This window comes from Crinia signifera, chromosome 2 (genome assembly GCF_055691185.1).
Source record: "Crinia signifera chromosome 2, ASM5569118v1, whole genome shotgun sequence".
NCBI lineage: Eukaryota > Metazoa > Chordata > Amphibia > Anura > Myobatrachidae > Crinia > Crinia signifera.
Window position 1 is genome coordinate 330751105 of NC_139218.1, and position 26883 is coordinate 330777987.

The 26883-nt window shown below is 42.0% G+C and overlaps 1 protein-coding gene across 2 annotated transcripts in view; it reads right to left on the bottom strand.

The window, feature by feature from the left end:
* Nucleotides 1-6697: 6697 nt before the first annotated feature.
* Nucleotides 6698-26883, bottom strand: part of LOC146057761 (uridylate-specific endoribonuclease D-like) — a 58563-nt gene continuing 38377 nt past the window's right edge. The window contains exons 2-8 of one of the 2 annotated variants that reach the window (XM_083169415.1): nt 17897-18008; nt 14728-14887; nt 11989-12191; nt 9192-9305; nt 8555-8661; nt 6920-7062; nt 6698-6837 (exon numbers count right to left, since the gene is read on the bottom strand). In XM_083169415.1, the coding sequence (XP_083025541.1) occupies nt 6726-6837; nt 6920-7062; nt 8555-8661; nt 9192-9305; nt 11989-12191; nt 14728-14887; nt 17897-17996 (939 nt within the window). In that variant the 5' untranslated portion in view covers nt 17997-18008 and the 3' untranslated portion in view covers nt 6698-6725. Of the gene's footprint in view, nt 6838-6919; nt 7063-8554; nt 8662-9191; nt 9306-11988; nt 12192-14727; nt 14888-17896; nt 18035-26883 lie in introns of those variants that run through there. The other variant, XM_083169416.1, reaches the window with a different exon arrangement.

Below are 26883 nucleotides of genomic sequence, written 5' to 3' on the forward strand. Positions count from 1 at the left end.
AGTGCGAACAATAAGGGGGAGAGCGGGCATTCCTGCCGGGTCCCCCTTTCTATTTTTATGTGATTTGATAATTGGCCGTTAATCAGAATTTGGGACGTTGCTAGTTTATATAAAGCCCTCAGAGTCTCCTGGAACTCCCCCTGGGAATCCAAATCTTTTTAAGGTCTCCCAGAGATGGTCCCAGGAGAGCAAATCGAAGGCTTTCTCTGCGTCAATTGCCATGAAAATATTTGATTTTTGTCCTGAGTTTGTTCTAGGTTCTGTATTACCACTATTATTTTCCTAATGTTGCGTGTAGAATGTCTGCCCATAATGAAGCCTGTTTGGTCTTCATTAACTAATTGTGGCATTGATTGTTTTATTCGATCAGCCAGTATCTTAGTAAATATTTTGTAGTCGACATTCAATAATAATATCGGGCGATACGATTCTGGCCTTTTTTTGGTAACACTCGTATCAAGGCTGAATTGAAATATTGTGACGTAGAGTGGGTAGATAGAATGGAATTAAAAAATATTGTAAGAGTTTCCGTAGTTTGTTCAAGCAATATTTTATAGAATTATCCTGCAAACCCATCTGGGCCAGGAGTTTTTTTGGGCTTAAGAGATTTGATAGCTGCTTGTACCTCTAAGAATGTTATTGGGGCGCAGATTTTTTTAAGTGTTTCTGCTGCTAATTTTGGCAGCGCTACTTTATCCCAGAAGGATCTTTTTTCCTCCAGGTTTGGTTTCTCTTCTTTATATATCTGTTCGTAATATTCCCTAAATGCCTCAACTACTTCAGCACTTTCTGATGTAATCGTGCCATTTTTTTATAGAGGTTAGAAATCATAGTTGGAGCGTTTGAGGCTCTAAGCAGATTTGACAGTATGCGGCCTGATCTGTTTCCTAATTTGTGATAACGATATTCTTTCTGAAACGTATATCTATCTCCTATGTTTTGAAGTATGTTTCAAATTTTTGCCTAGCCAACCCATATTCCATTTTGTTTTTTTGCGTTTACTGTGGTTTTAAATTTTTGGTATGTATCTGTGAGTTCTTTTTGTGTTATGTTGTATTCCTGTGTCTGCTTTTTTTTGTTCCGAAACTCGTATGAGATCAGTTCGCCTCTTATTACGGCTTTTACTGCTTGCCAATAGTTCTGTGGGTTTTCTTCTAAATTTTGTATATTATTCAGTTTAAAGTCTTCCCAACATCCTTCCAGTTTTTCTTTAAATTTATGGGAATTTGCTAAACCTCCATTGTCTATATGTCCCTCTTTTTTCAATCTTAATTACTATGTTACTATGTTAAGTTAAACTTTTTGGGGGAAATTTGTATGGAAAATGGCTGTCCCCGGATAGCAAGGAGAAAACTACAGGCTCCCCAGGCTGAAGTCTACCTCATTTATTATATTTTTGGTCTACCTAATTTATTATATTTTTCATATTCTGTATTTTTTCTCTATATTGCGGATTGGCTTTAGGAACGTGATGTTTATACTGTTAATGCTTTAGATTGTTCCTCTTGTATTCCCTTTTCCTTAGCAGCCTTCCTTACATTCCTAGATCAAAAATACCCCAACATCTCTTTGCCAATATCATCTTCAGAGGCACTTACAACTCATCGTGGAATATTGACAAATTACTAAAAGAGACCCACAATTTTCATGAATGATTTCATTTTGGGGCCACCCCTTGTTTCTGCATGGCCTGGAAAATGAATAAATTCGTACAGCTGAAAAATAAAGGTATGTTCCACAGCCAACATATTTGATTATGGTGGTAAAATGCTACTCTTAAGTGCACTACAAGAAAAATCTTTTTAATTTTGCCTATATTCAAATGGTACATTATGGAAATTCCCTCCAAATTTTCTCCTCCATCCCAAGAAACCTGATGTCCTTAACCCTTTGAGTGCCAAGTGAATTTGTCAAAAATTGACAAGCACACATTTTTATTTATTATAATGACATGTAATGTTTACCTTATATAGGAAATATAATCTTTTTTTTAGAAAACATTTTTTTTTTTAAATTTATACAACAAATGTGAGCAATGCTGGCATTTTTAGCAGATATTTTGCACATCTCTCACAGAGATGTTAACACTTGAAGGGTTAAAGTCACCCATAGCGACAATTATTTACAGAGCAAGGTATTTATATATCCCAATTCCTAAATCACAAAATGAAAAGTTAGAGAATGTAAATCTATCAGCCTGGAAGAAGGACATCCCTACACCAGAAACTCTATCACTAACAAATAAGTTATGAACTCACATTTTCAGGATGTACATATATAAAAACTCTACATACAGTAGAGCGTATATTTCTGAAGCCTAGAGAAAACATTTTGTTAAAGAGGAAATGGGATTATGCCTTAAATGTAAATTCTTCCCAGTCATGTATATACAGAATTTTTTGTATTGTAGAATAATTAGAAAATTCTGACATAAAATAATAGATTTTGAGGTGTCCTTAGACCAATTAGCTCTTTTATACGCCATTTTCTAAAATTGGAAATTGAACACCATACAGAAACACTTGACACCTTTCCTGACTGTATTGGTGACTGTTGTTAAGAAAATAATCTTAATTCATTGAATATCCCCTTTTTCTCCTAAATCAGAGGAGGTACATCACCTATTATTAAAGACTTTGCGCTTTAAAAGATATGCTTCTTTTCCAGAAATAGTGAAAGAAGCAATTCCATTTTATCGGAAATGGGGTCCATATATATAGAAACTTTGCCTACTAACAAGCAATCTGAAATTATTAAAATATTTGAACATACTGAATGGTATTTGTTCAGGCAAATTTCAGTGCCACCCTCAGATGCTATTCAAACTTGAATATGCCATAAATATTTAAAGAGGATATGACTTACGTTTTAGTAACATGTTACTAATTGTATTAATGTTATTAGAATTTATGTTAGTCAACCACACTAACACCCCCCCCCCCCCCCCCTTCCCCTTATTCTGTTCTTTTTTTATATTCTCTTTCCTCCTAGGAATTTACGCAATCATTTATGATGGGAACTTTTTTACACTGATCTCTGTTATTCTATCAAAAATTGTACAACTGTAAATACCATTGAGAGACACTACTTGTGTAATGTTTGACTTATTGTCTTTACTATCACTGTAAAGCTGTATTCTGATGCCTCAACACAATAAAAAATTTAATGAAAAAAAAAATATGATGGGAAGCTACTTCAAATTATCCACGATTGAATGCCTGGGCTACCACAAGCAGGTAGGTGGAAGGAACCTTATGTATGCCCCAGATATGATAGAATATTAGTTTTAAAATACAGGCATTGTGCCCAAAGAGGAACATGGAAAGCATAGATGACTTTAAAGATAGAATCCATGTATCTGTCATGGCCTTTCCCAGCTCCATACACATTGCTGGAGTGGAGAACTTAAATGAAGCCTAACCAATTGCCATCCATTGATAAATATTAAATGTTAATACATACTCCCCTTGAAGTTGCGGGGGACTCTTGATCTTTTTGGTAGCCCCCTGCATTCCTGGAGAGTGGGTACTCCTCCCACCTCCCAGAAATATATACAGTGAAAGTAGACCCCTAAAGAATTGAGATTGGTAAGATTCAACACCAGCAACCTAAAATATTCTCAAAAAAGAAAGATGAATCTCTCTAACCAATCATATGCAGTAGACTCTAAAAATAAAATGTTAAAAATAAACTTGTGAAAAATAATCAGTGAGTGTCACAATACATCCCTTAGATGTTGAACCGGACACCACAGTTTTGATATCTGTTTGTCCGGCTCTCCTCTTTGTATTCCCCCAAATATAACATCAAACATAGGGGAGAGAGCCTGTCACTGATCTCGAAGTAGATAACATTGTCAAATCCCTACCTTCATATAAAACCCCTGGCCCAGATGGCCTCTCAGCTTCTTATTATAAACTACTGAATATGTGATCCCATACTTGATAAAATTATACAATTCAATTCTCATGGGATACTCTGCCCCTGATTCTTTTAATGAAGCACGGGCAACAGGTATACCGGAACCCAATAAAGATACCACCTTGGTGTCCTCTTACAGGCCCATATCTCTATATCTATCTTCAGGATCTGAAAATCATCACCAAAATTATGGCCTCTCACCTTCAAATGGTCTTGCCTTCCCTTCTGCTACCACATCAAACAGGGTTTCTTAGGAACCTTATTCAGTACAAAATGTTTAGCCATGTTACATACTCATCAAACCCAACAAAGAGACACAATGGGAGAAATTTACTAACACGTGAATTCTACTTCACATGTGATGTTGCTATGGGCAACCAATCAGAATCTACTTCTTATTTATTTAGCACTCTCTAAAACAGTGATGGCTAACCTTGACACTCCTGCTGTTGTTGGACTACACATCCCAGCATGCCCTGAATCAGATTTAGCATGGCCAAATAGTAAAACTGTAGCAGGGCATGCTGGGATGGAATGAGTGTCAAGGTTAGCCATCACTGCTCTAGAAGACAGTAGACAGGATCTGATTGGTTGCCCATAGCAACATCACATGTGAAGTAGAATTCACATCTTAGTAAATTTTCCCCAGTAGCTCCTAGTTGTGATGCAGATAAGGCCTTTGACCAAGTGTCATAACAATATTTGACGGCTTTATATCAGGCCCAATGGTTCAGACTTTATCCACATATTTCAGACTTTATATCACACTCCCTCTGCATTCCTAACTATTAATAACTCAATTACCAATTTCTTTCAGTTATTCAGGGGTACTCGACCAAGATCCGCTCTCCACCTTGCTGTTCAATAAAGCCCTAGACCCGCTCCATAGACATTTTTTGATAACCAATGGATGGAAGGGCATCCAGTTGGCACACACAGAGCTCAAGGTATTGGTAGTCGCTGATGACTCTTATTGTATATGTCTAATCCCAAACAGGCGATCCCAATATTGTTATCACTTCTATCTGACTTTGAAAAGATGGGGGGTTTAAAATAAATGACACAAAATCAGAAGCACCGGCTTTCTTTCCAGAAGCAAAGTTAGGTTGGGGTAACTCCTTCCATTTTAAATGGGCCCCCAGAAACGGGATTACTTATCTAGTTATAAAATTTCCCTCACACCCCTCCCAGCTATAATCATTAAACTATGAACCATTATGGTCTAGAACAAATGCTAACTTTACTAGATGGGCTCACCTACCCTTGTCTTACATGGGCAGAAGTTACCTGTATAAAATGATTTACTTCCCCCGATTTCTCTATATCCTACAAATTCTTCCAATTATCCCGCCAAAAAAAGATATTGTTAAATTTATTAAAGACCTCACAAAATTTCTGTGCTCTGGTAAACAAACAAGTGTATCTTTTGTATAAAATGCATCAAAAAAAGGGAATTGAGTGAACTTTATTTACCCTGCCTCAGAACATACAGTATGCCATAGCAGCCAATTACAGGATAGCTACAGACTGGATTACAGAAACGAATAAATTTACTAACTACTCTAACGAACAAAGCTTTATCCTCGATATACAACTAATATCTCTATTGCATTTGACTCCCCGAGCTCTTCCAAACTCGGTGCGAGACAATGTCCTCCTTTATTCTACATGTGTGGGATGGAGACCGGCCAGGTCTGCTCTGAAAGCATCTAAACATATATTCTTTTTTCTCCTTCTATGGGGTAATCCTAATTTTCCTCCTAATCAGTTCACAATTGTATTTAAATCATGGTATTTAGGTGGTGTCAAATAGGTGGCTCATCTTTTCACTATAGATTCTCTAGTCCCTCTAACTATGAGATAAGTACCCACATCTTCAATACCACAGTTTGCTTATATACAGGCATGAAGTTATGCCTGTATATCTGTTTTATCGCAATCTGGGATAGATAATGCATTTTGTACCTTAGACATTTACATGTACGACTGGATATATGACCTCTGTCACTCAAGTCTATCATTTGATCAAGCACCAAGAGGAATGGTAAAATGGCAGCTGGACTTTCCTGACTTAACCATGAAAACTATATTGAAATCTTACCAGTTTTTAAACAAATGCCTGATCTTTACTTCTTACATGGAGATGCACCAGAAGATCTTACATAGATCTTATTTCACCCCGAGACTTAAACACCTCATAGGGGAGGCTCCTGACGCTAAGTGTTATAAGAGTGTAAATCCTAATGCAGATCTTGTCCATTGCATGTGGTCTTGCACTGTTGTACAATCCCTATGGTTCTCCCTTCAAAAATGTATAAAGTCAGTACTGAATATTGATTTTGACATTTCCAAATCTTGGGCATTTTGGGGCACGTACTCCTCTAATGATTGTAAGAAATGAGCTCCTGGTAATCGTTTATTGCTCATCAAACTAGCAGCGACCATTAAAAAACTATCCTGTCCCAGTGGATCTCCACAGACCCATCCCCCATGTCCTTGGCCTTCCTCAGAATGTCCCTTCTGTTTACAATGGACTGGACAGAAACAGCCCTTCAAAAGGAGAAACTGACTGCAGAAATGTGTTTTTATGACACATGGTTGCCTTACGTCCGAACCCTGTCACCTGTCGCCTAATGAATCAGTATTAATCTGTTGGCAAATGTGACTATATATATATATATATATATATATATATATATATATATATAAACTGTAGTATTATTCAAAGTGCATTTTGGAAAAATAAAGCAGACTAGCGGATTATGTGCAGAAGAAACCACTTTATTTCAGTAACATTTCCTCCTCTAAACAGCAGGGTAAGCAGATGCCACATATCTCTTGCCAGCTCCATAGGTTGAGTTGGCCCAGGTGTAGGTTTGGATATTGAGGGTTTGACCACCAATTTTCACAGAGCACCTTTAATACAAAATGAGACGTCTTAGAGGATGCAGTGATGCAAACAGATTAAATAATATATTAATGAGCTAGAAATACTCACAGTTTATCAGGGCTGGTTATATAACACAGGCTGAATATGGCAATGTCAAACTCAGGACTGGATCCCATAAACATTGAGCCCAGGGATTTCAGATAGGTGCCCCACTTGAACTGAAACCCATATACATCAGGATATCCTGTCCACTATAAAAATAGAGAAAACTTCATTAGTGTGAGCTGATTCAGTGTAAGGAACTGTTTATAGTGAGGATGCTGAGAGCAGAAATCCAGATCTTGCCAATCACAATATCACTACATCATCTTGTAGCCCATTTCTCATTGTAAAAGAACTTATCATAATGAATTACATACTTACTGAGCAAGCACTACGCCAGTTTGTCCCGCATATTTATGTGCATTTAGTCTACGCATGTTCATACAGATTAGCTTTATTCTGCTTACATACATAGGTGGCATGCGGTAACAGAATTGTACTGTAATGCCTACAGTATATGATGACAGAGGAAGTACAGTATATGTATGTGATTGGTGCATTCTTTGTCAATTAGGCATATACAGGGAAAGGTTAAAGACCTCTGATGTGTGTAATGTTCTCAATCTCATTCCGATTTCCCACCAGGCCAGAGCAGGTAGACCACTGGTTCCAATCACAGCAGTTAGACTGCATCACACATCAGTCATACTGTCCTAACATCAGATGTAAGATGGAGTGGCCGCAGCCCATCACACAGCAGCTTGTGCTAGAATGGAGAGACACAGACAGAAGCCACTGACAGGTGGGGCAGGAAAGAGGGTAAGTAGCGGACCTGTGCCCCCCCCCCCCCAATCAGGCCCACCTGCCAGGACAAGTGGAGCAAACACACTGACTGGGCCCTTTCTGTACTCCCTTCTGCCTCTATCTGTACCCACCTACCCACTTCAGGACTGGAGTCTATAAAGTATGATTTGTCATTAACAAAGTTCACATTTCCATTGAAACAATGAAGAGGTTGAGCAGTGCGTCCAGTGCTACAGACACAGGTCTCACCAGGCACACAGAGAAATGGGACCCTGCCTATTTTGTCAGTCCTGGGCCCCACAATTTTTGATAGCAGCCATGTGCTGACTTCAGGAACCTCTCTGTACCCCCAGCTGCCTCTCTGTTCTTCCTTCTTCCTCTCTGTGTCCCATTATGTATCATACTGTTCCCCCTACTGCCTCTATGTGCCACCTTCTGGTTCTTTGTGTTGCTATCGGTGTCCCTATTCTGCCATTATTCCTTTACAAAGCTATTTATTGTTTATTTTACCACCTCTATGTTCTCTCCCAGCTACCCCCACTGTATCACCATTAGCCATCTATTCCTGTGCCCAGCAAATAACTTCCCATTCCCAACCCCCTGGCGCTATTGCTGCCTGAACCTCGCTTTCTGCCCACACACCCTTACTACCCCTCCTCCTAGAGAAAAGCTGACTCCCCAAACACCCTCTGCGCTGCACCCCCTCTGTCAGTCCTGTGGCTACATAAAAGTAAAAGCAATGTTTATGACATATTACAGATGTCAAATGGGTCAGGGCCCTAGGCTTCTGACTGGTTCACATTGGGGATAGTTTGGCTCTGATAAATGTGAACAAGTCATTAGTGATACAAAGATTACTGATCATAACCTCTGCACAGCCCACTGCATTATACTTACTGGTCCATCTACACTGTAGCTCAGGTAGTTCATCTGTCCAGCCTTTTCCTGCAAGTAGAACTGCACCCAGCTATGGAATCCAGATATCTTGCTATTATGGATTTCACCTGTTTTTAGAGAAGAAATATGACTTTAAAATTATATGGATATACAAAGTGAGCAAGAGATCATGCATACCTCCCAACTGTCCCCCTTATTGTGGGAACGTCCTGTTTTTTTGGGATGTTCCGTGTCCCTCCCAGAGTATTTAGCCTTTTATATATAGATGTGACTGTTATAATGGGTACATTATTTCTACAATCTCATCTTTGTTCTGCTTGCAGTGAGCAAAAGAGATTGATTAATAATAAGAAATATGTAAGAAGGGCATAAAACATGACTGGTGTGAAAACAGACTTAGTGCAGCGATGGCCATGGGGAGAAGGAGGCCACTGCTGACATCATTGGCCCTCCCTCCCAATGGCTGGGCGCTACATGCATTTTCTGGGGCACAATGGCAACCGGCTGTTGCACCACCTGTGAACAGTTAGCGATGGCTAGCCATGTCTGGCTTTGTTCGCATGGATGGTAGTCACATGTCATTGGATCATTTGATCAGGTCTGAATCCGGCCCTTACAGTTTACCTTCTTTTCTTACCATGAAAAATGTGCTCAAAGCCTGAAGAATCCAAGGGTCCTTTGGTGCGAGTGTAAAGTCCAAACCACATCTCCTTCAGGTCAGTCTTAAAGCTTGCAGCGTTGGCATAGTAACCTGTACATGGAGACAGTTTGTTTAGTTGACCACATTTTTAGCTGTCAATGTTCTATTGCTATTTCATGTAGGTAACTGATAATAAACAGGCAGATATAATAGCACGTCATATAATACCTCCCAACTGTCCCAATTTTCGAGGGACCGTCCCAGTTTTTTGGGACGATCCCGCGTCCCTCCCAGGGCCAGCAGTGTCCCACGGTGGGTGGAGGATTTACGTGTCTGGAGCTGCTCTGCGGTGAATAGCACAGTGTCTATTCCTGGAGACAGAGGGGCTGGAGTCATGGATCACAGACCCACTGGCCATGCCCCCGCAGCGGCAAAAACGTGGCTCATGGGCACAGATATGCCCCCTTCCCACTAGGACACGCACCAAAATTTCTGTGTATCAATACTGTACATCACCGGTAGCTTACACTACTACCACTGGGGAAATTTGGGGAGGGCACCAGAACACCTGTAGTAACCATGTATGCTCTATACCCTAGTGACAGGTCTTTCACTTATACACATTTCTTTCTGATGGCTGTCATGCCATATACCGTATGTCTTTTAATTTTATTTATATGAAATCCCTACAGTACATGTACAGCATATATGCTGTATTTAATTGGGATTAATGCTGAAATGTGTGTTTCACAATTAGCATCACAGTAGAATTGTTTGTATCTAGTGTATTCTATTACCCCTCTGAATCAGCCCCATTGTTTCATTGTTTAATGGAACTGTCTTCATAGCCCATTGCATGCTGGGAAGAAATTGTGAACCATCAATGAGCTGTAACAAGAACTAAACAGAATGGGCCTGATTCTGATTGACTCTGTAAACTGTGAAGATCGCAGTTTACCGAGTCCCAGAGTGCCCATCCTGCTCGCAAATATAAGTCAGTAGGAATGGCCATCATTATCATGGGGACGCTCATGATAACGCCCAGCATTGTCATGGGTATGCCCATAAAATGCTGGGCGTTCCCATGTTCCATCACTGCCACCACCCCCTTATGCCCCGGTCCCACCCCCTCCCTCCCTGCTGCGAACGGCTCGGCGACAGTGTAAATTGCTGAGGCCGTTCGCATGCGCACAAATGCGAATGCGCAATTCCTGACAATTGGGACAGGGGCTGATTTAGGTTAATTGCAAATGAACCAGAATTGTCCCCATTGTGTGTAGATTGGACTTGGTCTCAGGACAGGCCTGTTATAGTCTCGTGTTAATAACAATACTTCAAAAACTAACCATATAAATGTAATTCCAGAAATTCTGTCACTTATCTAAGTATCTACCCCCATGCCGTCCCTATCTTTGCAGGTTTCTGTTGCAGCAAGTACAGATGTTCTACAGAATATACATATATCTAATGATAATTACTGTATCTGAGAAATATTATACTGTATGGGTAATCATTTCCCATTTCCTCTAGGCAGAACTACTGAAGCCACATGCCCAGGGCTACAGTCACTATGCTAACCAATCCCTTACCTCCAGGGCTCACATGTAGTGTTTTAAAATAAAATGCTGTTTTGGAACATGCCATGTTGAAATACAGTACAACACAGTTTATGTTTAGGCATCCTACTGGGAGCTGTATATCGGAGAGATTTAGGAACCCCTCCCCTTTCCTTGGGTGCTCCATCCTTCCTCTAGACAGACTGGAGGAATTAAGGGGATCAGAGACATCCTAGACTGTGGAGCTGGGGTGTGACATCATAGCTCCGCACCCTACACCCAGCCCATCAATGACATCAAGGATCAGCAGTCTAAAGCTTCACATATAAGAAACTGACAACTGTTATCCTCCATGACAGTAACTTGCACTCAGGACCTTATTGTAGTCCACACACATGCTTACTCTAGTCCACATGTGTGAATTTCACAGTGCTGCATGTGGATGTAACAGCGCCCACCACTCGCACAAACGCCCCCCCCCCCCCCCTTGCTTGGTGAGTTCTCCGCACCGCTGCAAATGGGTGATTTGAATAAACATCCATTTGCAGCCTTGGGTGCGGGGGAAAAATCATTCGATGGTTGCCAACCATGGGAACAGACATGAAACGCTGGGCATTTCCATGGGTGTCCCCTCGCCACTGCCCTACACCCCCCCCCCCCCCCGCCTGCACTGGTGGGTGCGAACGGGACAGCAAACTAGCAGAAATGCGCATGCACAATAGCAAAACATACCTCCATCATGCGCACATGCGGGGGAAGCAAGTAATACAGAATAACGGCCTCAGTGTAATGGTGCAAAAGACAAAGATAATAAAATACTAAATGGGTGACACTATGTCCCTCATTCAGTGGCTAAGACTTCTCTGCCCACCCCACTACCACCCACTACTTCCACCATTACTCATGACTCTTGTAGTGTCTCAGCAGTGATGTCAGCCGACTGCCCCAGCACACGTCCTCCTGCCCGCAAATGCATGGGAACGCCCAGCTTTTTCATGGGGACGTCCATGAAATGCTGGCCATTCCCATGTCCCATCACCAACACCGCTCCCGTCCACCCCTGTCCTGCCCACCTCCCCGCTGCGACCGGCCTGGTGACAATGTTAATCGCAGAGGCCATATGCAGTCCATGTTTGCATATGCCCATAGGGGCAGGGCCCGATTTCAGATCACTGCGAGTGAACCAGAATTGGCCCCCTTATATAGTTATCACATCTCCATGTCTGTTTCAGATTTACCTTTGGAAACTAAGAAATTTGACAGTAGGGTCAGAACGGAGGTCTTGAATATTTCATCTATGAAAGCAGTTTGCTCGGCGAGCTTTGCGCTGGTCACTGCCTCCGCTGTTCCTGAGGTCTTGACATAATTGTCAAGTAGAGCAATGAAGCGGGAAAATGTTGGGCGAGCAAAGAGTTTGGCTTCATTCACATAACTGTAAAGCCTGTGAAGGAAACAGAAACTATAATAAAGGCAAAAAACAATGTGGCTACAGTACATACAATTTTTTTTATACTTTAAAATTAGATGGATGGAAAATGTAACTCCTGAAAGATATCATTTTAAGAAAATATGGAAATTAAACAAATCACAAAAAGTCAGAAAGTCAGACACAGGTTTAGGCTGTAAGGTTAGGCATTAGGGGGATGGTTAGGATCAGGGTAAGGGATTAGCGTTACCTCTGAATCCATTGCTGGAAACCCATCTGAATACCATACACATAAGACACTGCCGAAGCCTCTGGACTCACCGTAACAGGTAAGTACCCCCTAGACCACCAGGAGCATTTTGTCAACATTCTAATTATGTGAGCATTGAGTATGGAAACATTTTTGGGTCATATAAACATGCCCTTTATGTCCAATTAGTCCCCTCCAATTTATGGAAAGCATTATTCCTTTGTTTACTGGTAACAATAGGCAGCTGTAATAAGCAGGAGACCCTTTAGCTGGCTTACGGGTCTTACGCAATTGCCTAGGGTTCCATAGCACACAGTGTCTATTCCTGGGAAAGAGGAACTAGCGGAGTGACCATCAGCTCATATGGTGCAGGGAATGTTCCTACAGTGTTAAAAAAAATGGAGACCTGGCTTGCGGCACATATGTCCCTGGTTTTGTGCTTACTTGTCCCACTGCATTACAGAACAAAGGACCCATATTCTGTGAAAACAGTACAACACAGAGCCCAAATTCTGGTGACAATAGTAGAGATTTAGCTGCTCTCATCTGAGTGGCTCCCGGTGAATGGCTTGCCATGCTGCAGCGCGACTGAGGCGCCCCGTACGCGGCAATGGACGCGCGAGCGTATGAGATGCTCGCATGTCCTGGAAAATGGTGTGCTGAGCCGGGTTGCCTCGGTGCGCCGGCACACCCATTAGCCGCGGCTCCATCTGTATAATGCAGAGCAACAAATGAGGGACTGCCACGGTGCAGGTGTCTTTAGTTACCAGAGCTTTTTGTTTTATAGGTCTACAGGTCCAAGCTAGCTACAAGGGCCAGCAAGCTCTGACTGCTAGGGGCAAGTTGGTGCTTATAGTTCTAAAACTATATTCTCTAATGCTTTAGGCTTACAGGCTTCTTAGGACATATTGGGCCAGATGTATCAAACTTTAAAAAGTGATAAAATAGAGAGTGATAACAGCCAGCCAATCAGCTCTTGCCTGCCATGTCACAGACTGTGTTTGAAACATGTCAGGTCGGAGCTGATTGGCTGGTGGTTTGTCACTCTGCATTTTATCACTTTTTGAAGCTTGATACATCTGGCCCATTGTTCGCTAGCGTAATATACTTTCATCTATTTATGGGGGAAGACCTTTGGGGGAATTTACTAAAGCTTCTAAAAATGAAAATAGGTGATGTTGCCCATAGCAACCAACCAGATTATGTTTATCATTTATTTTTTGCAACCTAGATAAAAAATTTTTTAGAAGCTTTAGTAAATGTACTACCCCCTTGTGGGCAGGGTTAGTATTTGGTAGAGAAAACCCTGCCAGTGTGCTTTTTTTGCTAAATAGGTCAGAATGGGGCCTTAACCTGTAGGATTCACTGCTAAACATCTCATCCATAGGGTCCATAGACCAGTACCTACTCTGCCTGTTTATTAATCTGGCACTGTGTTATAGTGTCTTCCACCCCTAAAATAGCCTCTCACTTTCCAACAAAAATGAGATCCATTGTCAGCTCCACAACACGGTGGCAGGCTGATGTCTAAAGGTTCCCATACACTAGAGTGAAATACATGCGATTTGGTCACTTTTTATGCAATTGCAGCGATTTGATGCAACAAAAAAGTCCAAATCACATGTATTCGTCAGCAGGTCTGATGTGATGCAGGGTCCTGCGCTCATTGTATTGGAGTCTACAAGTCCCAACACCAGCAGGAGAGATATGTCGCATGCGATATATCGTGTGCAAAAGGGCTCTTTGTCCATCTTTTTTGTTACTTCTGAGGAAAAAAAGCATGACTGTAAAGGTGCATACACACTGTACAATTTTTTGACCAATTTTGTTGAAAGACATTTCCCTTGAACCCAGTGTCCTGGACGAAAGATGTTGATGAAAGATATTGACGACAGCCAAAAGACGAAAGATCTAGCTACAGTTTATAGGCTCTTTTTGAAAGCTATCCAAATTGAGCTGCATGCACAGTTGACAACAACAACCTTGATGAACTGGCGGGTATGCGCATCATCATTCGTCGGTCGTCGCAAACGCACTGAAAGATATTTTGACCAATTTCGTTCAGAATGCCCGAAATGAACGAAATTGGTCAAAAATTGTACAGTGTGTATGCACCTTAAGTTACTTGATACTGAAATATTTAGGAGTGTACAATAATAATTTTTCAGAATCAAAAAATGTTACCTGGAACTTGACCTATAACAAACTACAGATACCATTATACCCACCAAATACCAAAGAAATTAATGGACTTGTGGAACACAATAATATAAAAGCATCAGTATGATGTCATTATCTTACTTTTGGCTGGCAAAGTCCGTTCCTGAACTGGTCTGAGTACCAGTCGCCTTATACTGCAGGTTCAATGTAATGTCACTGGAGCTAGCTTTGTTTACATCCGCAGCATACAACTGCTGCGCCAGATTTGTAATTTCAGTAGCTGTGGCAGCTCGCGCTTGTCCTGTGTTTTCCAGGTTATCAAAAGCAAAAGAACAATCAAAAAATGTCATTAATGCCACCACAGAGTTATAACTTATTATGAAGCTATCTATAGTTAAATCAATAGCAAATACAGTAAGGCAGTATGCAGTTTAGTGCTTGTGTGTTGAAACCATACTTACCTACCCTCAGCCCCAGACCCCCTCCCTCTGTCAATCAAATACTGGCATTCACAGCTCTTCGTGGAGCTGGCGGAACTAAAATTATGCAAATCACGTCATTTATAACCACCCCCTCCCCAAAGAGCCGCGAAAAGTGGCATTTCCCAAAATGGGGGCGGGGATTAATGGGGGGCAGGGCTTATTGATGGCAAACTCCGACCCCATAAAAAGCTGCAGCAAGTCTCCTCTCCGGGCTTCGACCAGAAAGGAGACAATCAAAATAGGTAAGTACGGTTGAAAGGACTTGAGGGAGGACACAGGAAGAGATTATTTTGGTACAGGGTACTATGTGTGTGGAGTCTGTATGTTCTCCCTATGATTTTCCAGACATCCTCTATGTGCTATGTGTATATTTAGCCTTCCCAGTACTTGCAGTGAGGGCAGCTATTAGGACTAAGCACCGATGATGAGGACTAATAATAAACCAACTGTACAAATAAGGGACTGAGGCACTGCAGGGTGCCATGTGTTGGTTTTGGATCTAGATTAATTTTTAGATTTTGGTTTTGGATTTACAAAAAACATCCTCATGATTTTTGAGTTTGGTGTGGATCTTCTAAAAACAGCTAATATCAAATAATTTGCCCCATTTCCCTCAGTTTGGGGGGGGGGGGCATTTGTGTGTATACAAGTATGTGGTGTCTGGTAACACATTTTTTTAAACCCCCTAGATTGCCTACTGGAGAAGAGGACCGACGATCTGCGGGGGAGAGTGACAAGGTGAGTATATGTATAGTTGTGTGCAGGGCTTAAAGTGGTCATGCAGAGGTGGGGGAACTCATTTCTCTATGCCACCTAATTACCCCACATCCCCTCCCTCTATTAGGCAGAGACAGAGACAGGGCCAGTGGTAGGGTTATTGGCATCCCCCTAGAATGCTTTTCTGTGAGAATTACTGTTCAGGGCCAATGTGGAGAATAAAATGTTCCATCTCACCATTAGAGGTGGTGGAACTCAGTTCCACCCCGTTCCACCTCCCTTTAACCCCTGGTTGTGTGTGTGTGAATGTGTGTATGCATGTATGATATTAAAGTTGTACTTTTCAGGGTGTCAGTGCGTATTTATTTTAACATTGATCGTGCTGTGGGACTACAAGTCCCAGTGGGCCATTTAATGCCCCACATGCTTGGACTTGTAGTTCGACAGCACAACCGATGGAAAAAATCAGCCCAGCAACCACCAAGCAGGGATCTGGGGACAGTCACAGGCTTCAGCCCTGGATGGGTGAAGCTTGGGGGGAGGGGGGGCATTTATTGGTCTAGGGCTGACCAGCCAGGGGGGATGTTTTGGACAAGGTAGCTTATAGAAAAAGTCTCCCCTGGCTGTGGCATCACGCTGCCCGTAGCGGTTTGCAAAATATGGGGGACCCCTACACTTTTTATCCACCATATTTTTGGAACCAGGACCTGTCCAAGAGCCCAGTGCTGGTTTCTTAAATATGTGGGGACCCTAAAACTTTATTTTCCCGTATTTGGGAAACAAGGACCAGTTCAAAGAGCCTGGGGATGACATTTGTTTAGAAATTTTACTGAAAAACCACACACTCCTGTTACTAAAAAAAGAATTGCACATTTCTGTTACTAAAAAATCACCACAAACCTCAAATGATTTCTGGCTTGATCTGAAAAATCGCACCCAATTACATGATTACATGCGATTATTGCAAGGTCGTCCCCCACCCCCCACCCCCACCTCCTCCCAGTACTGGAGCCCTAGGCTGCAGCCTAATCAGCCTATTCTTTTATTCCTTCAGTGTTGTGACCTATAGATCCAGTTTACAAAGGGAGAGTTTTCCCCTTTTTTTTAAAGTGTCAATCAATTACATGGCAAAATCAACCTGGTTTCTAAGAGTAAATGATTGCTGCTTTAAAAAAATGGTAAAACGCTCCAAATATCTCTTACTTTCTGATTTTCACACCCTATTATACTTGTCCCTTAATCTGTGTTGGATGTTATTGGACAATTTTCTCAAAAGTGGAGAAGAGAGAAAACAGATATGGAATCATGGGTTAGGTTAGGTAAAGTCTGCTGGTTGTGGATGTGATGAGATGCTATAGTGCACAATCCCTATTTGCATTTTTTGGCGCATAAGGTGCTGTGACATTGCACTAACCCTCTAGTATGCACTTGCAGGTGCCGGACAGTTTCCCGACAGTCGGGATCCCAACAGTCATTACTCCGACGTCGGGATCCCGACAGTCAAAACCCCGACACTCGGGGTCCCAACAGCCATCGGCTATTCTCCCACGTGGGGGTCCAGAATAGTGAGCCCGCAAGGGGCTTTGTTGCACTCGCCCCGCTGTCTGAGTCCGGCCAGTTGGGATCCCGACGTCGTGCTAATGACTGTCGGGATCCCAACTGTCGGGGGACGCACTTGCGTTACCAGTGACAATGCTTCCTTGATCAGCATATGAGAAACATACAGTATATAGTAGCAATCCCACACAGGACATTCCCCAGTATATCTCACTGTAAAAACTACTTTTGCTGCAAATGTCATGTTTCCTACTCCGTACTTAAAATCAAATAACTAAATACACAATACAATAAATATAAACTGTTTGTACAATATTGATATTAATTGTTTTAATTAGAATATACACATTCTGTGACATGGCTTATTTCAATAAACACTCTGCTAGACTTCATGATACAAATACTATATGTAATGTCTACAAATTTAATTATCATTCTCAACCTTATTTTGGTTACTTTGTAAATGGATATAATATGATTTCGGTCTCATATAAAATGATAACTAGCACAATAAGAATAAACAAATCATCAAAGAAGAAGAGAAAGATTCTCACGTGGTTCTGGCAGATGAGCTCCGGAGATCAGACATGGCAGGAGCCATAGAAGGGCAAAGCTGTTCCTCATGATGTAGTGTATTCTGCACGAATCCTGCATACTACCCAGGACCTGTGAGTGTTTTATATAGGCGGCATCTATCAGTGACCTTGGCATACAACCAGTACAAACCTTGTGTGTCTAACAACCTCTCTGAACTTCAGCTGTTGTTGCAGAACTTGACATTTAGAGGGTTATTCTCGTTCACTCTTTCTGACAAATTGCTTTTTAGATGGACAAAACCATGTGCACTGCAGGGGGCAGGTGTAAAATGTGCAGAGAGAATTAGATTTGGGTGAGTTATTTTGTTTCTGTGCAGGGAAAATACGCACTGCTTTATTTTTACACTGCAATATAGATCTCACTTTGAAGTAAAACCCCACCCAAATCTAATTCTCTCTGCACAAGTAACATCTGCCCCACCTGCAGTGCACATGGTTTTGTCCATCTAAGAAGGAATTTGTCAGAAATAGTGAACCAAAATAACCCCCTTATTTTGCACCTGCTTCTGCACTAGATCCAGAAACTGTGAAGGCACACACTCGTGTAAATGTGTTTTTTTTTTGCAGGTGATTTTTTCTTGTTAAAAATTGCAATATAATACATTTGGTACCTGCATAGTAATACACTTCTGGAAGTTATACATACTTTCAGCCATATTTATTTAGACTTTTAATAGTAATAATGTATACAGTATATTTAACAGAACAGATGTCAGAAGTCATGCAGAAGTTCCTGATCATCAGTCACTGGGACTTTGATTAAACCATTAATAATAAACTGTAGAAAGCATGTTGTACCCCATAACAATGTATAGATCTTGGCATCGGAATTCAGTATTTTATTTACAAGTGGATATATCTGATACCGTTTCCTATGCTGCTAGTTATAATTATAGTCAAAGTCAACTAGGAGTTCACATCTATATAAAGACAAACGGGTCAGAACTCACAATTTCTACTGATATACCTTAAATATATATCTTTCAGTATTATTTAATTTTCTTTTTAACAATTTTAATATATGTATAAATGCCTGTAAATAAAAGTTATATAAACTGTAAGGAAAACCTGTGTACTATAAAAACTAATTCCCTCCTTACAGTAATTTCTTTATGTATAATACAAATGACATTGCCTTTTCAATACGGTATAAAAGCTGTACAGTCTCATATAAATCAACAATGTACACAAAACATATATACTAAATAAATGTATGTAAAAATACCTTTACAATTGTTCAGTTGTGTTGTCAGAACCCAATGACCTATTGATTTAATTCTTATTGCTCAGTGTCTTTCAATTGCAGTTGCATAATCACTTTCTAGTAATTAAAAGGTGGTTCAGCAAAAGATGTAAGACTTCAGGTTCTCCTGCATCCCACAATGCATTGTATTCTTCACAGTGTACCAAGCAGATGAAGCCAAGTTCCCAACATGTCATGGCTACTCTTTCTTCATCGGAGAAAGGACAGTGCCCAACTTCTGCAGAGCACCAGAGTATTCACAATGGGGCATGGCAACACTCCCATGCTCTTGGCTACACCCGCAGTACTGGGGCTCAACAGAACTCTTGGCAGACCTGTATACCCTGCATCACACAGTTTCATGTTTAGTAAATATTGTCTCCAGTTTCCAAGTTTCCATTGCAGGAGCTGATTACATGGCATGATACTAACAAACAGTCACCAGCTGAGGTGTCTCAGGGGCCAGAAATAACAAAAGGAGCCCATAGACGCTCCGTTTTGCCGGTCCGTTTTGTACTTTTAAAGTACACATCGTATCGGATCGCATGCATTGTGCATGCAATGTGATCCGATCACATCTCATCACATCTCGGTTTTGCAATGAGATGAGATCTAGTACAAAAAGTATGTGCAGCACATACTTTTTGTACCGTACTATGTGATGCGCGGGAGCGCGTATCGCATAGTACAGAACGGAGCCGGCAAAAACGGAGTGTCTATGGGCTCCTAAAGCTTGATGAGCTACTGCCGCTACTGTACCACCCCAGGAGGCTAAGACTGAGGCTCAATGGAACCCTGTCGGTGAGAAGATATCATTGCAGGACTGGTACATGCCTTTGAGACTGTAAATATTGTTAATGGTAGGGTGGTTGCTGCTTTACCACCAGATGGTGTGCCCTATTTTGTTTTGAAACATGATTTGCTATATCGTGTTACAACTTTACAAGGGAAAAGAGTAGACCAGTTGTTAGTTCCCCAAAAACTTGAGCAGCTTGTATTGGAAGCTGCACATACAAATGTGTGGGATAGCCATTTAGGGGGTAGGAGAAAACAATCCAATGCATATATTTATGGTTCCTTTTGCCAGGCATCTATGCTTCACTCAAGAGGTACAGTATTGCTTCTCGCTTTGATTCCTCCATATGCCCAGGGTTAATGAATTGGTAGAACATTTAGCCAAGAGTCAGTGTCTTACCACTCTTCATTTGACAAAGTATATTGTCAGATTCCATTGACAGAAGCTGCTAAGGCAAAAACAGCCTTCTCTACCCCAGAGGGCTTATTTCAGTATCAATTGCAGCCATTTGGTTTACAGAGAGCTATGAATAAATTGCTGCAGCCCCACAGTATATATGCAGCTGCATATTTAGACAAAATTGTTATTTTTAGCTCTGACTGGGAATCACACCTACCAAAGTTAGAGGCCATTTTACGGTCTCTACAGGCACACTGGTTTACCGCTAACCATGAGAAATGTGCCACTGGCATTGTGGAAGCAAATCATTTTGGGTATAGTACATTGTGGACAGAGGACAGGTTAAACCTCAGCCAGTAAGGTAGAAGCTAGTCTCACTTGGTCTAAACCCATATGTAAGTCAGAACATTTCTTGGTCTGGTGGGATATTACTGCAGTTTCATACAGGATTTGCCACTAGAGCAGCTCCACTAACTGAATATCGTAAAAAACAGTATCCAGATAAAATAACATGGTCTAGACTAGTGGAAACCACTTGTCAAGTCTTAAGATTATATTTACGTACAGAGCCTGTCTTATATGTTCCTAATTTTACAAAATAGTTTGTGTTACAGATGGATTCCTCTGGGACAGGATTTCCCAGGAGGTAGATGGAGAGTAGAAGCCGACAGTGGCAGGTTGGGAGCTGTAAATTACTGTCCAGAGAGCGCAAGTATTCAACTGTAGAGCAGGAGTGCTTCGCAATTAAGTGGGCAGTGGCGTCCTTAATATATTCATTTGTTAGATTGAAAGTTTTTGTTGGTCACAGACCAATGGATGCGCATGAACAAAGAGGTGCATACTCATGTGACCCATTGGTTTTTGGCCTTACAGCCATTAAGGTTTGAGGTGCGGCATCATCCAGGGAAACAGTACCTCAATGTGGATGCCCTTTCTAGGAAGTTTGTAGGTCCCAAAACTCCAAACAACCCTATGGTGAAGCTAGGGGAGGGGGAAGAGGGCAAGGTGGGTGACCTCTGGAAAGAATTTGGAGGGCTGTGTATCTTGGTGGATAACAATAGAGGTGGGCGTTGTGGAGAGCTTGCTTGAATATTTGTTAGTGTAACAAGGTTGGTTAATATATACAATCTGTATAAAGTAGCATTCATGATATAAAGAGTAACTGTAGCTCATAGACGAATATGTAAAATATTTAACATACAGTAGGCATCTCTAATGGGTACGTATCGCCCATGTTATTTGACCAGCAACCTTGTATAAAAAGTGTCTCCTGGCTGTGGCATTAGCCTGCTGGCTGTTTGGTCCGGGGGCTGGTTGTCAAAATATGGGGTAACCCTATTCATTTTGTCCCCCCTGTATTTTGGGAACCAGGACCGGCCCATAAGCCTGGTGCTGGTTTTAAATATACAAGGGAACCCCATTTTTTGTCTCCCTGAAATTCTAAAACCAGGATCGGGTCAATGAGCCCAAGCAGTTTTATTAAAATTATTTATTTATTCTCTTTTTTTACACTTGAAAGTCTGCACGGATATGACTGATCTGTGCAGGCTGCAAAATTGTCATTCGTATTTACCAGTGAATTCATATTCAAATTCACCAGTATGATAGTACATTTGCCAATCACATAGAACACTATGGCCACATACGGCCATGTTCTATCAATGGCGTATGCATTCTTATGCATTCATAAACAGACGAATACGGCTGACCCGGACGAATTACATACTGATAGTGATAGGAAATCATCTGATGCGGGGTTCCCAGTTGTATAACAGATCGAATGGGTATGAATGGGTGCATGAATATTGTTTTCTTCACCTGGATGCCTACTTTGAGTCCAAACGTGCCCATTAATGCCCTGCATGCTGGGACTTGTAGTTCTACATTTTTTCACCATTACTATTAGCCTGGTGCCCACCGCCCTGGGGCAATGGGGATAGGCCTGGGCTTTAACCCAGACAGGGTTATTTCTGGAGGGGGGACCCCTTTATTGGGGGGGGTCCCCAATCCCTCAGGGTTCCTGTCTGGACCGGTCAGGGGTTGAATGCTTTGACCAGGGGAAATAACATAAATAGTTTCCCCTGGCTGTGGCATTAGCCTGCTGGCTGGTTAGGCCCAGTGCTGGTTCTCAAAATACAGGGGACCCTTATTAATTTTGTCCCCCAAATATTGGGAACCAGGAGCGGCCCTTGAGCCTGATGCTGGTTTTAAATATGTAAGGGAACCCCTACAGTACATCTGACTGATCTGTGCAGGCTTCTGCCAAATACCTCCAAATACCTTTGAAAAAGCTGAAAGCCCCCCAGCGAAACGCATCAGTCCGCAGCACCCCCACTCCATCCATCATTGTGGCCCGTGGATTACAATTATTGGGTTCAACCCATCCATCTGGGACTCAAAATCGGATCAGAACATCAACTGGGGATATCCAAAAGGAGAACAATTGACAGCACAGCATCTCATGGGGACCACCTCAAGTACAGCTTGGACTAAGTGGACACAATCCTAGATATGTGAGTGACTTTGACTACTCTCCTTCCCCCAAATAATTACTGATACACACCTGATATGAATAGTGAGATGCAAGATACAAACCACCGTGCCCACAATCAAAGTGGACGATTTATTATTATCTATGCAACAATTGCTTGCCATTGAATGGTAATCAGCACCATTTTTATATGAATTTATGTACACAATATCTGTGTTTATGATAACTTTAATAAATTTGTTTAGTAATAAAGTGCAATAATATTTTACTGTGAATAAATTTCTTCCTCAAATAAGCGCAGTTAATAAACCTTCCTTTTCACTTAACTTTGGGGACTGACTATCCCCAACCTACAACTGCTGCTTTATTTAGAGAAAAGAGCCCTACGCAGCACCTTGGCCCTTATTCTGATCGGTGCGGATATTCCCGCATTCTTACGGTGCGGCCCGCACGCCACGGTGTTCTGCCGCGTGCGGCCATCGTCCGTAGAAACGCCCACGGGTCCTCCGCATTCGGACGGACTCACTCTTTAAGAACAGGGCGTGTTTACGGACGACATACAAACCATGCGTGTGCGGGGGAAAACACTCCGATTCTGCACGGTATTACAGAGTATTACAGAGTTTGCTCGGGAATACCGCATCCGAACGGGAGCCAAGCGGTGCTACCGCCCGTAAGCGGAGTATTTACGCCAAACAACCCACTATTATGTATATTCTGCAATACATCACATGACCCACTTATTCAATTACCTATCCTCATAAAAAAATGCTTATTTGGAATTGGAATCAATTAGATGCCAATATATCCTTACAAGCATGCCTAACACATGCATTGCACACATTAACCCTTACAGCAATTGAAGTGCAATGGTTTGTATTAGACCCTGTGTTAAATATTGTAAACAATCTACACATATACTGTTTAATGTGCAAAGAAAACCAACAACTTTGAACTTGCATAAATTATTTATTACGAAGAACAATTAACAATTAAATCTCAAAAAAAAAAAAAACATTAAATAAGTAAATCGCGCAGGTCCTGCAGATCCGCCAGTAGTAATCTTAAATGGTGTTCTGCACGCAGGAGGGCCCCACGAACCCCCTCATCTGCCGGTGTTGTGTCATCTGTGGGCATGTCAAAGGGGCAAAAATTAGTCATGATATTCATGCATCCATTTCACATACTGCTACATAAATTGCAGAAATGCTAGGTGACATGTGTATATATATATATATATATATATATATATATATATATATATATGTAGAGAGATAGAGACACACATAGATAAATAGATATGACACACACATATATACATACATGCAAACTTATTTACTATATACTGTGTTTTTTTCCCTCTACCCTTTACTCTGCAGAAGACATAACAGTCATAGTGTTTCTTCTCATTTACAACCCACCCATGACTAACCAATTACAAGCATGTCATGGCCTCCGTCAATAAGAACTTGTCACAATCTCCTCAGTCTAAGTTCAGTGATGGTTCGTGGCATGGGAGTTATGCAAATGTCAGGAATGCACAGTACACATCCTCAAAATCATAATTCAGTCTAAACCAACCTACAATTCTGTGAGGGCAAAAAAACAATCTGAACTACAGGGGGTGTTTAGGTAGAGGAGGCTCCAGGGACACTGGCAACTTGTGACTCCATTCCAAGGTAGGCCGGCCCATACTCCATTTATAGCATACATCCTATAGTTTATAAATAACATTCAACAACAATATAGATTCCACTATATGATGGGTCAGAATCGAGGCTTGCAGCAGGTGAATTTAATCCACAAATGATCCACTCATCCCTTTACTCCAGGATCCTGTTTAACTACAACGGTTATGTGGCAGTCAAAATGGAGCTCCAAGCCATCCCACAAACCTGTGTAATTCAGAGGTGTCCTGGATGAAAGGGATGCCTTGGACACCCCATCTAACCCGTACCAGTATCTGTAGCTACCCACTTTGGGGTCTGTATTAATAGTATTGTACCAAAATTTTTAATCACCAGTGCTACATAACAAATACCAGTCCAACTACTTCATGAATGATGCATTATGTAAACATACCGATCTGCTGGGACTCCGGGGCCTCACACGCCTCCTCCCCCTCGGATTCTGACACCTCTGGGGCAACCGTGGCCTCCTCAGCCCCCTCCTCCGCCAGCTCCTCCGCCACCATCACCTCCTCCACCTCCTCCGCCACAACCACCTCCTCCACCACCACCACCACCTCCTCCTCCGCCACCAACACCTCCTCCACCTCCTCCTCTGCCACCAACTCCTCTTCCACCTCCTCCACCACCACCTCCTCAGGCACCTCCTCCTCCTCAACCACCTCCTCCACCATCTCCTCCACCTCCTCCACCATCTCCTCCACCATCTCCTCCACCTCCTCCACTTGCTCCTCCACCATTTCCTCCTCCTCCTCCACTTGCTCCTCCTCCACCCTCGCCGCCACCTCCTCATCACGCTCTTGCGCCTGCTCCTCCGCCAGGGCAGCCTCGGCCTGCTCCCGTGCCTGTCGTGCTCGGGCTCGTGCTGTGTGGTAGAAAACAAAATCATGGTCAATGTCGGGTCATTGGGGCACATGTAATAATCCATAACAAGACATACATGGAAGGGTGATAATGTTGGCAAACGATGCTTGAAAGTAGCTCCTTACTGTTAATGGACTCCAAAATGTGACATTTAAGTTATTATGTGATTGTTAGTAATTTGTTCAATCATTACAACCCTGGCATTTATCAATGTTGAACACATATTAGATCTGGCACATTGTATGCATCTGAATCATGAATGCTATGTCATTACATATAAAAGCCACATGATTGCATGTTAACCAGGAAGAAGCACACATAACAGTCTATGGACTTTTAAACCCATGGACACCCACTTATCATGAGACACATTTTATTGTTTATAGATGGTATGATGTAAGTGCGAAATTTCATAGCTAAAATACTCACAATCAGCTATCTCGCCCCTAATTTGCTGGAGAAGCTGGGGCTGGCGCCTGCGGAGGTCCGACCACCGCCTCTCGAGCTGGCCGAGGCTCCTCCGCACCCGGGTGCGGGCGTAAATCCGGCGCCCTGCCGCAGCATAGGCCCGCCGCTTCTGGCCATTTGTGATAAAGGGCCCCGCACGGCCCAGCCTTGTCTCCATGACGGAGACCAGAGCCCTGAGCTCCGCAGGCGAAAATGGCTCTGCCCTGCGTGTCTCCGCCATGTTAACAATGGCATCAATCAACCAATCAGGTGGTGTCATTGGTTTATCACAGTTATTTGTGTTAATAACTTTATTGTTCATCTTTACATGAACAGCGTCTCTGCGCCAACACAAATGGTGACAATTTCGCATGCCTTAAAAACAGTAGTGCTGATGTATGGGAATGAGCAAATCTGATATATATAAAACACAGTGTGTATGCACTTAGCAAATCCAATAAGGCCTCGCTCCGCCAAGCAACGCGTGCTATAGCTTAGCAACGCCTAGCTGTACTTAGCATTACTTACTCTATGCATCTATGTGTATGCGTACATTTATGTTTAAAAGACACATACACATACTTGCAGGTATCCTGAGACCAGCATTATACACCAGCGCTGCCTGCCTGGCTGCCTGCCTGCCTGGCTGCCTGCCTGCTCCTTGAAATGTTTAAACATGTTAATAAATTGAAATATCATATATATATATATATATCTGCAAACAAATCATACATCAACACAGGAAAAAATCCCCAACACATTAGAGAATAAATCAATGTACTCACCAGTCATCAGGGATAGTATCAACTACAATAATGAAGATATAACAAACACATAAGATCCCTTGTACAAGGTATAATAATGAGCACCTATATTGTACTTCCCCCAAAACTAAGCACATATGATAAATATCTCCTATTTCTTTGCCATTAGGAGGGCAGGCTGGCTAATTGTCGTTTTGTAACACTGACAACTACCACACTGTACTTATTTGAAGGGGTGATTTTTACAACAATT